We start from the raw sequence: 14,261 nt of genomic DNA, 5'->3' as shown, positions 1-14,261 counted from the left end.
CAACTTACGAGGGATGTACAACAATTATTGTTCCTGATATACTCGTAGAAGGAAATTTACTTTTCCACAAAGTCACCCATTACGAAAATGGATTTCGTCCACATAGGTTCAACAGCTGTTATACCTTGAGAAAAAATGTCGATTGGTCAACAGCATGTGAAATAACCGCGTAATTTTCGAACTTGTTCCCGCGACCAATTTTTTAGTCCCCCTCCAACCAAGTAATATCAGAACACATTAACCATTTCACCGTGCATGTCCGTCGATAGTAGGCTTCTCATCTTGAAGTATTTCGTCACGGTATGTACTGTAGTTTTATTAATTTGGACAATCCAGACACACCTGCTACCTGGGAAGCAGAGAACATCTCCAGTATCAGTGACATTACCAATACTTGGACACATACTTCTAAAGCTTTAGAATGCAACATACTATAAGCACTTTTCTTTTCTTTTCTTTTCTTTTTTTTCTTTTTTCTTTTTTTTTTGTTTAACATCATCTATATCACGGACAATAATTGTTGAACATCTTTCGTAAATATGCAGTGGGGTGTCATTATGGAAAGTTATATTGACAGATAGTATCACTAATTTTTACAACAGTCATTTTATAGCAAATATGTATACGAGGAGCATTTAAAAAGTTCCCGGAATTTCATTGTAGCTCTTTATTACCTCAATGTAAGTACATGTTTAATTAATCACCTTCAAACTACGGACTTTCGAAACACACACCGCCCGTGCGATTGCTGGAACACAGATGAAAGTCCTCTTTTCATATCTTCTGAAGTTCAGCCTTCATGTTGATTTTATTCTCTTCTATGGAAAGAGACGAAACGTCCAATGGTGCTAAACTGTTTTTAATCAAAGTCTCTGAAACAGATTTTCTCCAATTTACACATGAATTTGATGTTTGCGCGTTGCTCGAACTGCGCAATTGCGCCAACAGATCACTACATACTCCTTCGTTCAGCTACACTATTGGTACACTGCCTGTTGTGAGCTGTACACACTTGTCAAATTCATAGTTAGGCAGCCTAAGGATTGTTCTGTACAAGTTTCATTGTGATTGCATCACAAATGCTAAAATTACATCATCATTCCGGTAACTTTTTCACTGCTCCTCGTATATATATATATATATATATATATGTTTATTTCTAGTTTTGGAAGTATAATTACTCGTCATCTATGATCAAGGAACAGTGATAAAAACGAATAAACACAAATATGAAGTATTGAGTAACAAGACTAGAATTGAACAGAATTAAGGCTCTTCCCTAAGCTTACTACCAGTTTTTGAAGTTTGCATATTAGCGTTACTCATAGATTAATGTTTTGGCTTTATAATAAGGATGATAACGAATAAAATTTGTATGTACACTCATGTCCAAAATTATTGTCGCATGTCTATAAATATGTTGTTCTAGGAATAACATTTGATAAGAAATTCGCCCGGTATTTCTTATAATGTTAGTATGTGTATATAATCGGCAAAGACATGTATGTGGAAAATTTCATGTCAAAAGAACAGTAAATACGAACAATAAAACGAACATAAATCTTTCTTGTCCATTTAGCAACATTTTGTTTAACTCATTCTAATTTTCGTATCTATAATTCTTTTCCTATGAAATTTCCCACAAATATACATTTCCCGATTATACACATAGTATGAGAATTAAAAGTACCCTGCACAATCATTATCAAGTTAGCGACAATCATTTTGAACATGGATGTACATAAGAATTCTTACTAGTTACCTGTCGCATATCTGAAAACTTCATCGCATAGAGTGCAGTATCTTATTACGTTTATTTTCTGTTCCAGGTGTTTTATTACAACGTGCACAACATATAATTTAGCCTGTAAAGATAATGGGTCGAATTCCAATTACGTGTTATATAGCAATAAAGTCGGCATAATTCTTGATCTGCTACTCCATAGGTTAACTGTAAGTAATTAATTTGTTTATTGTTTTACTAGTAGTAGTTAAAAAAAATTAAGAAGAAACCTTAATCTACGAAAACCGAAAGAAACCGAAACCTTAATTAACCTTGAGGCTACGGTCAGTACTTATGTAAGTGGTAACTGCTCTCTAACTTAAAATTTTCTTTGAATGTGGATGATTTTTATGATATGCATGTATTTTAAAATGTCTTTGTTCCTGAAAACGCCTTTATTATGTGAGAAAGTATAAAGGGGACAAAAGTAGAAAATTCTCAAATGATCCAATATATGAGCTGACATTATTTAATTTAACGATACATCAACAACCCCTAAATGAAACAGTCATATGAAATCAACGAATCCTATTGGTAAGAAACAATTTTCATCTTATTTGGTAACTTTGTCTTAAATTACGATTCGGTAATACATTTTTTCACCATTTCTCCGAAAATTTATACTTCTCAGTTGTAATATAATACACTTAAATTAATCTTTTTGCAACCTCATTATACCCTCCAAATATGCTCTTTCTTAAGAAATATATATGTACACTTTTCTTTTGACATACAAGCATTATCTCTAGAATATTCGTTTTGGATTGCAAGACTAACTTCTTCGTCTCAAATCAGGGTGGATTGATTTAAATCACGATTTAAATCACTTGATTTTTTAAATAAAAATCGTTGATTTAAATCGAATTCCTAAATAAATTAATTTAAAATGAAAATAAGTAAAATCCCCTTTCTGTTCTGTTATTTCGATTATGGAAGTTAATAATCATAATACAATGAGACTCAAATGTACAGTATAGTATGAAAACAAGTGTCATGCAGAGGATGATTAGGGAAAATCCCGTTTTGAAAAGGTAACGGAGCAATCCTTCTTTCTTATTTTCGTAACATTGGGTTTGGGTTTTAAAATCGTTAACTATTCCAACGGGAAAATCACCATTGACATTTAAGATGAAAATTCTTTTTTGTGCGTGTCTGTTTGTTTGTCCTCAGATAATAGGGCGTATTTAGAGGGGTCCTATCCCCCTTTTTTTGTTAATTTTATAACTTTAGGCGAAATTTATGTATTTCATGCCGCAAGCTGGTTCTGAGTTTTTAAAAATAGGCCCCTGCCAAATATCAGTAACTTTTGTAAAACAAAACAAAAAAAAAAAAAAGTCTTTTTGATAAACGTTGCTGTACTTTTTCCTTAATACTTGACCTTTTAAATTATATCACCTATTTTTAGGTGATATGGTAGAATCTTCATTGTTCAATTTTAGAAGTACCAAGAAGGCTTATTACTTCGTTTTCTGTAAGGCTGGAGGCATTTTAGAACACGTTACTTATGCTTTCACGCAGGGTTGGCTGGTTTAAACCGTGCAAAAAAAACGAAAAATGTTTGTAAAAGTGTAAGTTTTCGTAAAATCTTCAACACACACATTAGTGGGTTATCGCATGTCACTCCCGCATATTATTCCTATTATATTCAAATTTAAATTCCCCATTCATTACTCAAAGAAATTAGCCCTATACTACAAAAGCAACTTTTTTTGTAAGGTTATGAATGTTTCTTTTGTGATTTTTTAAATAGTTTGTTATTATTGTTATGCAATTGCAATCAAAGGAAAATTCTAAATATTGTATCGTTTTAGTACTGTTTACTATTGATAATATACATCAAAATATCGTACTTTGGGGAAGGGGGATCGTACAAACCCCCCGAGAGGCATTTACTGAAATCAGCAATATCTTTGGTATCTATTTATGTATAAATGGGTCAGAGCCAAAGTCGACTCAAATAATTCTTATTTTTATTCACTTTTCTTACTGATATGCAAATTAAGTCGTTGTATTTCTTTAACTTGGATTAATCAAAGTCGTAGTGAACTAATTTGGACTAAATTAGTTCTGTACTCTGCAGTATTTTGAAACTGTCCATATGTAATTCTGTATAATGGTTTCAATTGTGCAACTGTTTATCTTTTTGTCCTTCTGAAATGACTCTTGACAATTAGACAATTATATTAAAAGTATGTAAAGATCAGTACAACGTATCAGGAGTCCTTCGTGAGTGAGTCGGCAGACGTATCGCATTTGTGGCCAATTAGTCCAGCTTTCAAGTTCAAATGGAGGACAATTTGTTTCGGATGTAAGAAACGAGAAACGGTTTGGACTCCGCTTTAAGCTTATGTGATCCGTTCCAGCACAACCCGGTTGTTGCATAATAACACCAAAGTGAAACAAACTTATTTCTGTTCATATGGGATATAAATACATAGAATAAATTATTTAATAAAAAAAACTGGTTTAAACAAAAAAAAAAAAAAAAAAAAAAAAAACAGGTTTAAACAAAAAAAACTGATTTTTTTCAATAAAAACCATGGTTTTTGCCAACCCTGCCACGCCTTTCTGCGTTGAGGCATAGTGTGTGATGACGTCATAAATTTAAAAAATATTTTTTGTTATGGGTATTATTATTATTTTTTTGGCGGGTTACATTTTGCATTCAGAAGACTGAAATTTTGCACACTCGTTCAGTGCACCCCTTAATAATTTTCAGATGTTTTCAGATCTCTGCGTGGAAACTGCGGGGTCCAGAGGGGCAAAAATGTTTAAAAAAAGGATATTTTTAACAAAAAATAGCTTTTTTCGCGATTTTCCCGTCTCAGATGAAGACATATGAATGGTACCGTTTGAAAGGCTGTTCTATTCTGAAGAAAATGATGTACGTACTATGCTCCTAGGATAAATAGGGATGTCTCAGGAAACTGTTACCTGAGATCCTATTTTATACGGGAATCTGGGGTATTTGGGGAATATTATTTTTCACGGGTTTACTTTTGCACCTACAAGATTGAAATTTTGCACATTTACTCAGTGCACCCCTCAGTATTTTTCAGATTTGTTTCAGATCTCTGCCTTAAAACAGGGGAAGTTGTCCACAGAGGTAATTTCTTTTTTTAAAAAAACACATTTTTAACAGAAAATTCCTTTTTTCGTGATTTACCCGCCCCAGATACATGATGGAGACATTTGAAGGGTACTGTTTGAAAATTTGTTTTATTCTGAAGAGAATAATGTACAAATCATGATCTTAGAATAAATAGGGATGTCTGAGGAAATTTTTATATTAAATCCGGGTCATCTGGGGTATTGTGGGAATGTTCTTAGCTCATTGTTAAATACTTTCCTCACTCTTACTACGCAAAAGAGAAGCTTGAAATTTTGTACACACATTTAGTACACCCCTTAGCATTTCCCAGTTGATTTTGAGATCCGTGCTGTAACACAGGGGTATCCAGAGGGGACCAAATTAAAAAAAAAAAAGTTTAAAAAATGCCGATTACTCTCAAAAGCGGGGGACATGATAAGGAAATGTGAATGTTACCGTTTCAAAAGCTGTTCTATTCTAAAGAGAGTGATGCATGTACCATGATCCCAGGATAAATAGGGATGGTGATGTAGCTGCTTGACTGAAAGTCTATAATTTACCTTTAAAAAGAGCCATAATTTAAAAGGGTTAAGAAACATTGTTTGGGATTGATATAGGTTAACGATTGGGGATAATTCAAAATTCAACCCCAATACTTTCACTTAAATGGCATAATTAGCATTTAATACTAATTCCTAATGTTTTATCTTCAATTCGCGACTTGTGTTATACCAGGAGAAAGATTTGATTTAAATCAAAAAAATCGATTTAAATCAAAAAAATCAACAAAAATGATTTTTATTTAAAAAATCATGAATTTTTTCCACCCTGTCTCAAATTACTTTAAGTTGAAACACCTTTTTCAATTAAACCAACTGTTATGTAGTTCATATATTTCAGCCGCGGTCTTCCTCTTGGATTTTTCCTTTTGACATTCCCTCCATAGCTATAGCACAATTATTTCATGTCTCATATTTGCATCTAGACATTCTCTCCCTCCTTTTCGAAACTGTCTTTAGAATACTCCTACTTTCTCTTACCATTTCAATAATTTTTTCATTTGATATCTTATCTACTCCATCTAATTTCCGTTCTTCTAGCACCACGTTTTGAAGAGATCCGTTCTCCGTTTTCTTGCTAGAATTCATGCCTTTGAAAGTTGATCTATTTAAATCAAAGTGATTTTAAATCACGATTTAAATCGGATGATTTTCTTTTTTAAAAAATCTGTGATTTAAATCAAATTTATTTTGTTTAAAACATAAATAAAATGTAGTGTTTCTGACCATTCTTGGACTCTAATCGGCATCTTAATCCGTACTATGTAAAGTTAGGATCTTAATAATGTAAGTTTAAACAAAATATCTGTTTTTAGAGTAAAGTTAATGGCATATTAATTTTTGGCAATGTACTTAATTTAATAATTTTATATTGTACAGAAGACTTGAGGAAAAAGCTTGAATCTATTTAACATTCAATACTCACCACAATTTTTAGTTTTTACACACACACACACACACACACACATATATATATATATATATATATATATATTTAACGAACTGAACAGTTTGAAATTAATTTTTGAACATACCTCAAGCTAGGTTTTTATCATATCCCTGGTTAAGATGCGTATCCTAAGGGGAAGAAAGGGATTTAATATTCATGCCACAAATAGAGAGTTCAGGAACCTCTCAAATTAGGAAGATGAAACTCGGTATATAAGGTTAACAGTAAAAATAATTTAATATATGGCCCATCGCTTTCCCAAATTCCAGTTCTAAAGGGAGAAAAGGAAAATTCGTATATTTTTTCCTTCCACATTCAATTCGACATTGTTTCTCTCATCATCACGAAAAAACGGCTGGAGTGTTTGAAATGAATTTTTGAATGTAACACTTTGTTCGAGCTGGTATTTTGACATGTCATTTTCATAAATGCGTATTCTAAGGGAAAAGTATGTTTAAAATATGCCACACGGGTCTCTCACATTCGGAAGATGAAACTTTGTATTTAAACTCTTAATGAGAAATAAGTGGACACGTTCCTCAGAGTTTTAGAATCATCTTCTTAGATAATTTCTATAATTATTTAATGTATTAAAATAACATTGAATAATTTCACGATTTTAAAGCAAAAGATACTGATATTCATTATTAGAAACTCTGTTCTCCCATTTCCTAGTACATTTTCGCTCCACCAACTCTCTTAATCATTATTTAATCGTTCGCTTTTCGGTCTAAAGTGCATGTATGGGATGTATTTAAAAACAAAAGTTTGAGCAGATGAGTAACTTCACAATACAAGTCAGGGATGTAACAAGAGAGAATTTCATGGAGTCCGGCTCTTGATCTATCGCCACGGTGGTGAAGAGGATGGACTCATTTCACACGTCTGATCTTTGCATTTCCCAAACAGTCCTTGTTGTATTTCTTTGTGGGACGTCTATTATTGCACTTCTGTAGTATTATCATCTACAAAATCTCTGCGGGTACTCACATATACCCACAGTAAGAAAGTCTCTGTACAACCATAAGCTGCACAAGAAATTGACATTTTCTTCCTTCAAACAGGGTTGTAAATGAGCTCGCTCATTTCATCTAGCTCATTAGAGCGCGCTCGTTTTTCGTGCGTTTTATCATGAGCTAACTCGCTTTTAAAATGTGAGCGTTGAGGTGAGTTTAACTCGAAATATAGGTGAGTTTGAGCGAAAACTACGTTCAAATTAACGCTCAATTCCGATTATTATTTTTTCAGAAATTATTGTAATCGGCCATATGTAAGTTTATTCTTGTCCAGTCTCTGAGAAGAGACTTTATACTCTAATAGTGTTATTTAACAAGTAACGCACGGTCAGGAAGAATAGAGCTAGAAATAGCTTCTCAAGGCGACAAGGAGTACATTTTAGAATCTCGTTTAGCTAGAATTTATCAAGAAATTGATGTGTTTGTATTACGTTTGCACAAAAACAGGATAATTAAGTGTGATCCAAAGAGAGAAGAAATACACCATGGCTTGTTTGTAATAGAGACTTCACGTTGAAGAAAACGAAGAAAAATGTAAGCTGTAAACTTTGTGTTGCGAAAATAATCTCCATATCAAAGACCTCACCAATGAATATGTATCGCCATATTGAGATTGATTTTAAATAACATTATATATATATATATATATATATATATATATACTGTATATATATATATATATATATATATATATATATATATATAATTTATTAACTAATTTCTGATCTGCTTAAGTGTTTGTTTGCAGCTAGTTACCAGCAAATGATGGCAGAATCCGATTTCGAATATTATGATATTATGTTATGGCCAATTCAGTTATTGAAATTCTGAAGCGTAAAATGCACACATGGAAAATGAAGAAGCGAAAAAGGCAGATTTGAATTTTGATTACGTGGTTGAAAAGAAGAAACATATTTTAGTAATGTCCTGTTCAGGAGCCCATGTATGAATTCATGAATTGTGTAGTTCTTTCATTAAGAAATCTACCCCAGTACTTTATGAATTATTTCTTTTGGGAAGGATTGCATTTGTGGGTGCAAATTCACTTAAGGAGGGCTTAACTGTTCTGGGTGTAAATATGGCATGCGAGCGTATAGCGTGAAAACGACAGCGCAGAAATCACCAACCAAACGGTGCTACGTTACCACTGAAATGAACAATTGTAACCTGCTTAAGGGAAGGACGAAACTGTAAGGAAGGAGCCATTTCTGGACAGGGTGTTGACATGTGATGAGAAGTAACTCCTGTCCGAAGCTCCACGGCGCCGTCATCATTGGTTAGCATCCTAGAACCGGTTCCAAAACAGCCAAAACCAGCACCGCAACGGAAGAAGTCCTCCTGTGTGTTCGGCGTACTGCTGGTGGCATCGTGCGTCGTGAACTGCTACCAGCAGGTCAGAGCATAAAAGCAACTGTGTACTGTCAGCAATTGAGCCGTGTTCAAGAAAAACTCAAAACTCTAGAGCCAGCACTTTGAGTCGCAAAGGGGTCCTCCCGTTACAGGAGAACGCTAAGCCCCACATGGCTAGGATGACCCGGGACACCATTGTACGCCTTGGATTGGAAACACTGTTGCATCCGCCATACTCCCCGGACATTGCACCGTCCGATTATCATTTGTCCTTGTACAATCACCTTAGAGGACGCCAGTTCAAATCTCTAGTAGAGGTTCAAAATGCACTTGATACCTTCTTCGCTTCACAGTCCACCAAGTTCTACCGCGATGGAATCGATGGCCTTCCAAAATGTTGGCAGAAGGTCGTCAATGCTGATAGAGATTATTTTTGATCTTCCAGATACGTCATAGGTGACATATCGATGTTCGAAGGTGGTGGATGAAAAAGCGACAGAACTTTCGTGGTTACCTCTAATACGAAACCAGAAACGAATAATAAATAGAGAATGGGCGCTATTCCAGAAAATGTGTTTAAAATAGTTAGAAAACGTTTCATTGCTTCATATATTTTTTTTCTTTTAACATTTTTCTTCATAACTTTTTCTCCACTTGATAACTCTGATAGGTTAGTTCAGCGATATGTTGAGATTAGATGGGTGTTTAATGTTAACAACGGAACTATTTATTAGACTCTCGCTAGTCTGGCCCTCAGTAGTCTCGCCTCACACCTTTCCTCTGCTGCATGACGTCGCAACAATTTCTCAACGATTATATTTGTTTATACTGTAACTGCAGATAAATACATACAATACTATTGTGACTTCCTTTTATTGTTGCTTGTAAAGCGGTTGTGTGACAAAGCATCCGCTGTCGAGCATCTTCATTGTGGAAGTCATTTTTCATACTTTACGTAAACTCAAGGCCTAAGTTTTTCTATTTTTTTATATGATCATATATGTATTTTTAGATTTAATAAAGTGCAGCATTGTATATATTAAACTAAATTTCAGACTCTCCCAATTATCCTCACTCCCCTTTGCAAGGAAAGGCCAGATTAGAAAGCCTAGTGTACACTGTTCTTTTGGAAGTTTATTTATAATACGAACTTACGTTGAACATTTACACCAATACCGAAATCATAAAGAGTAACTTTAGCTAACTCTTTGCAAAGGGCGCATCCTAACAAAATCAAGGAGTTAAATAAATACAGGGAGAAAGCCAAACAAAAAAAAAAAAAAAAAAAAAGACAATTAACTTCTGAAGGTGTCTGCGAGAAAATGTTGAAAGTGAATAATAGGGTTGACAGTGCTGCTATGAACTGGATGATTAATTCTTTTGAACCGGCAAATATATAATGTCACAATCGCGTATTAGATTGCTTGATAAGTTCTTTGAAATGAAACTATTACTCAAAATTAATTCAAAATTGTAAGTTAATCACGCTGGAATAAGCGTGTCCGGTCTGTGACTTGCATTGTAAGGGCGCCGAATGTGCAGGAACGGGAACTATTCAAAGTCAGATACAGTACTTTAGGCAGATGCATATTCAGTATCGGCATACACATTATGTGCGGGATGCTTTCTTTATTGAGTCATATATGGTGGTCAGGTTTATATAAGCTATATTATTTCTACCTAATTGCTATTTGTCGCTTGTATAAGTTAGTTTCTTAAACATTCGTTTTTACTTATTATGCTTTCTTTGTAAAGTAATATATTTACCGTAAAATATCCATTTGTATGCTGGATCGTTCTCAATATGCACCATTATAAATATTTTTAGTTATTAAATCATCGGACAGTTTTATTTGTAATTTTCCTTAATGTTGAGCGCCAAGTTGGGCTAGTTCAAACAAAAATTTAGCGTGAGCTGAGCGCGCTCCTTTTTATAAAACGTGAGTTTGAACTTGAGTTAACTCACTTTTTACCCTCTGAGTTTGAGCTGAGCTAAGCTCGTTTCAAAAGTGAACGTTTACAGCCCTGCCTCCAAACAGACGTCTTTCGTAACATACAATGCCATACAAGCGCGCTTTTGCCGCACACCTGTACGGTTTGAAAAGCAACGCGTTTGCAGCGCTAAATTGTGGCTTTAGTGGTTACTCTAATAACTCCGTGGATAGCACTATTCATAGTTAAGATATCGTAATTAGTGTTCTTTTAAACTTCCGTAGATAATATTAGTTTAATAACAAGATGAAAATTGAAAAATTATTATTCTTATTGGAAAATGAATAGGTATAGTGTGTATCAGTTATAAATTTGATATTAGTGAATGAGAAGAATTGCTTATAAGTAGAGACAGAAAATATGAAATTTCATGTTTTAAATCATGTCTTGTGGAGCAATGGGAACAAAAGTCTTAATGTTCCATGGTATTGTTGAATGGAAATATCGTATTTCAAATTTTCATATTTCTTCACATTTTTTGTATGGCGTATGCCTAAACTGATGTCTAATTTCGTTAAACCCAGTGACTTCGCATCATAAGCTCATTTTCCCTCACAAATGTACAATGGAATATGCTATTGTATGAGATCAACTACGATGGATTGAAATCTATCTCCTACTTATGTGTATCTACTGGTGGAGAGAACACCCTTAACGAGTGGAAGGTATCTACCAGCATTTCAAGTTGGCACCGATTATTCACCGCGTTCTAGGCAAGGTAACGTTCTTCTTTTGGTGCCAGGAGGCGTCGCAACATTGCAAGGTATCGAAGGTCACGGTACAGTCTGGCAGAGACCACTGGGAGCCCTTTATAACAAGGAAAGGTTGTAATCCCAAGACTACCTACATTAGATTAGGGCTGAGACACCGTCTGTACTATCTGAACCAATGACTCGTGCAATCTGCCCATACGGAATGGGACGAACATTTCCTTCACATTTGGCTGATCGTACTTTATAAGAAAGGAAAACAAAGCCAGCGTAGGATTTACCTGTACCGGCAATATATCTATCTATTAAAATGCTACAATATAGCAATTAAAAGCGCCTGAGCTCCAATCTATAACTTTGGCTTTCAAATCTTTCATTTACGGTTATGTGTGATTTCACGTTTAACACAGACAAACAGTTTAAGTATTTGTACTTTAAATAGTCTAAATTAGTTAACTATATCTTTCTCATAAAGTTTATGATATGAAATTAGTGTTCAAAACCTTTGTATTTTAATAAGCCTTCTCCAAAATGAATGCAAATGAACTATGTTGCCATCTTTGGAGTTCTTTTAAACATATGTTTCTGGAAATTTATATGTTTGTGGCCAGCCTTTTCGACAATGAGATCTCGGAAACCACAGGCTCTAGGAAGATGACGTTTTCACTGATCGATTGCAAATTTTGCGTAGATTGTCCAGTTCTAATTGAATATTAAAAAAAAAAAAAAAAAAAAAAGACATGGGCATTATTTCTTTATTACATTTTTAGGGTACACTGGAAGCGTTGAAATTAAAAAAACAAACTCAAGCATCATATCCTACGCGTTATACATTCCAACACCACATTGTTGTATATTGGGGTTGTATATGTCTCAGGCGTATGTTTCATGGCCAAATAATAATGAAAAAGGAAGGATAAGCATTTCTCGAGTCTAAGATAAATCTTTATTTTTTGAGTGTTTTGCCCAGTGAACACCATATATAACTGACGTTATAATTAATTGTGTATGTGATGTATTTGCTTATTACATACTGCATGCAAGAAGAAAGAAAACACTGGTCATACATGAATTAGAAACTCCAACCGGAAGTAGGCTCAAATCTTGCAAACGGTGCGAGATATTGAGAAAAAATAATCGAAAAAATCTCCCCTTTGTGATACCCCTTGCCGATTTTTTATCAAGATGTCTTTCAGTTGTGTCTGTAAAGGGACATGTACATATGTTGTGAGGAATGAGAAGGAGATTTATGCTCATATGCGAATGATGCGCTGTGTAGAGAGCGCAGGTTCAGCTAGTTTAACTTTAAAGTTTTATTCCACTATATTCCACGAGGAGCAGAGCTGTGAGACACTAACAGAAAATTTGAAGAAATGAGATGGTAGTAGTTGAATATTTCCAGATTTTTTGTTTTCTTATTGTATATTACTGAATTGAAATGAAATTTCTAGTTTTACGCCCTACTTTAAGCCTTTATGTTAAAGAAGACTGGTGTAGACCGTTTGGTCTACACCAGAGGTGAGAGCTCTACGACTAAGCCACTATACTCCACTTGTGTGCTGCTGTATCCTTTAAAGTATAATACGAGTTGCTTTTACTGTTAAAACTATAAGAAGCGTGCTTGGTTTTCTTAGGGAAGAATAAGGTGTTAGCAGATATTTGCGTATTGTACAAATTAACTCCTTTTTCCCTTAGGAGAGGAATATTCGAAAACGCATGTTCGAACATGTATTCCCTTATTTTTAATTGAGTGTTTGTATACCGAATTTCACACTTCCAATTTAAGTAAATTCTCACATTGATTATTTACAGAATAGAAGAAAGGAAAGCGTTAGTATTATAAAAATTTCCCGTTCTAGATACAGAATTTTCGAAAAGGATATAACGAACATGTATTCCCGTATTTTTAAATAAGTTTATGCTGAATTTCACGCCTCCAATATAATAGATCCTCACATTTGCATTTGGTGAATAGCACAGGAAGAGAAATACAGATTGTGAATAGCACAGGAAGAGAAATACGGATTGTGAATAACACAGGAAGGGAAATATGGGCGCAGAAATGATTGCCTGACAAGAAGGAATTTTTTGTAAACCTGGAAATAGTATTTCCTTATTTTAAATTGAAGTCTATATAGCAAATTTTACACCTTCAATTTCAGTGAATCCTCGCATTCGGATCTTCTAGATTAAGAAAGAGAAATTTTAATATTATAGGTTGTCTTAGAAGTCCATGTACCTCTAAGTTTGAGTATCGCAGTAACCAGTGTCACTGTAATTTTACTTTATGTATTTAGTATATCCTATAGTTGAATACTCATATATACGAGCTATGTATCAGCCGGATCTGTATGTGCTGTACACACAGATGTATGCGTCTCCATGTCCTCCTTGACATGTTGCAGTCCATCTAAGGAGCTATAATTCTAATGGCTTCCTCCACACTTCTGCGCAATTCATCGTTCGTCTTGTTCCGACAATGAGAGAAATGTAGCTTGATTACTGCCCACAATGAATTGTCTAGTGTTGTGAAATCCAGGCTCAGTAAAGACCATTTCAATGGGAATGGAAATGGTAGAGAACCTTCCCTCTCCAGAGGCCTGGAAATTGTTCCTTAAAGAAATCATGCACCTGAAGAGCAAAATGGGCTGGAGCCCCGTCCTGTTGTACCCACACACGATCTCCATGATTCCCTTTTGTTGCAGCTGAGGTATGAATCAGGTTTGACCCATACACATGGCACTAACAATTCGTCGACTGTAACTGCAACCACTGACTTCAGCTATGGCTTCAAATCTGAAATGCTCCAC

General features: G+C 34.5%; 1 protein-coding gene across 2 annotated transcripts in view; it reads left to right on the top strand.

Annotated features, from left to right (window-relative positions):
* The window catches only part of ssp3 (SCAPER domain-containing protein short spindle 3), a 522,155-nt gene that overhangs the window by 162,465 nt on the left and 345,429 nt on the right, over positions 1–14,261 (top strand). For both annotated transcript variants that reach the window (XM_081747551.1, XM_081747559.1), the window contains one exon: positions 1,830–1,953. In XM_081747551.1, the coding sequence (XP_081603677.1) occupies positions 1,830–1,953 (124 nt within the window). The remainder of the gene's footprint in view (positions 1–1,829; positions 1,954–14,261) is intronic.

This window comes from Thermobia domestica, chromosome 2, assembly GCF_964235325.1.
Source record: "Thermobia domestica chromosome 2, izTheDome1.hap1.1, whole genome shotgun sequence".
Taxonomy (NCBI): domain Eukaryota; kingdom Metazoa; phylum Arthropoda; class Insecta; order Zygentoma; family Lepismatidae; genus Thermobia; species Thermobia domestica.
The sequence above is the reverse complement of the archived record's forward strand: the minus strand, read 5'-3'. Positions and strand labels throughout refer to the sequence as shown.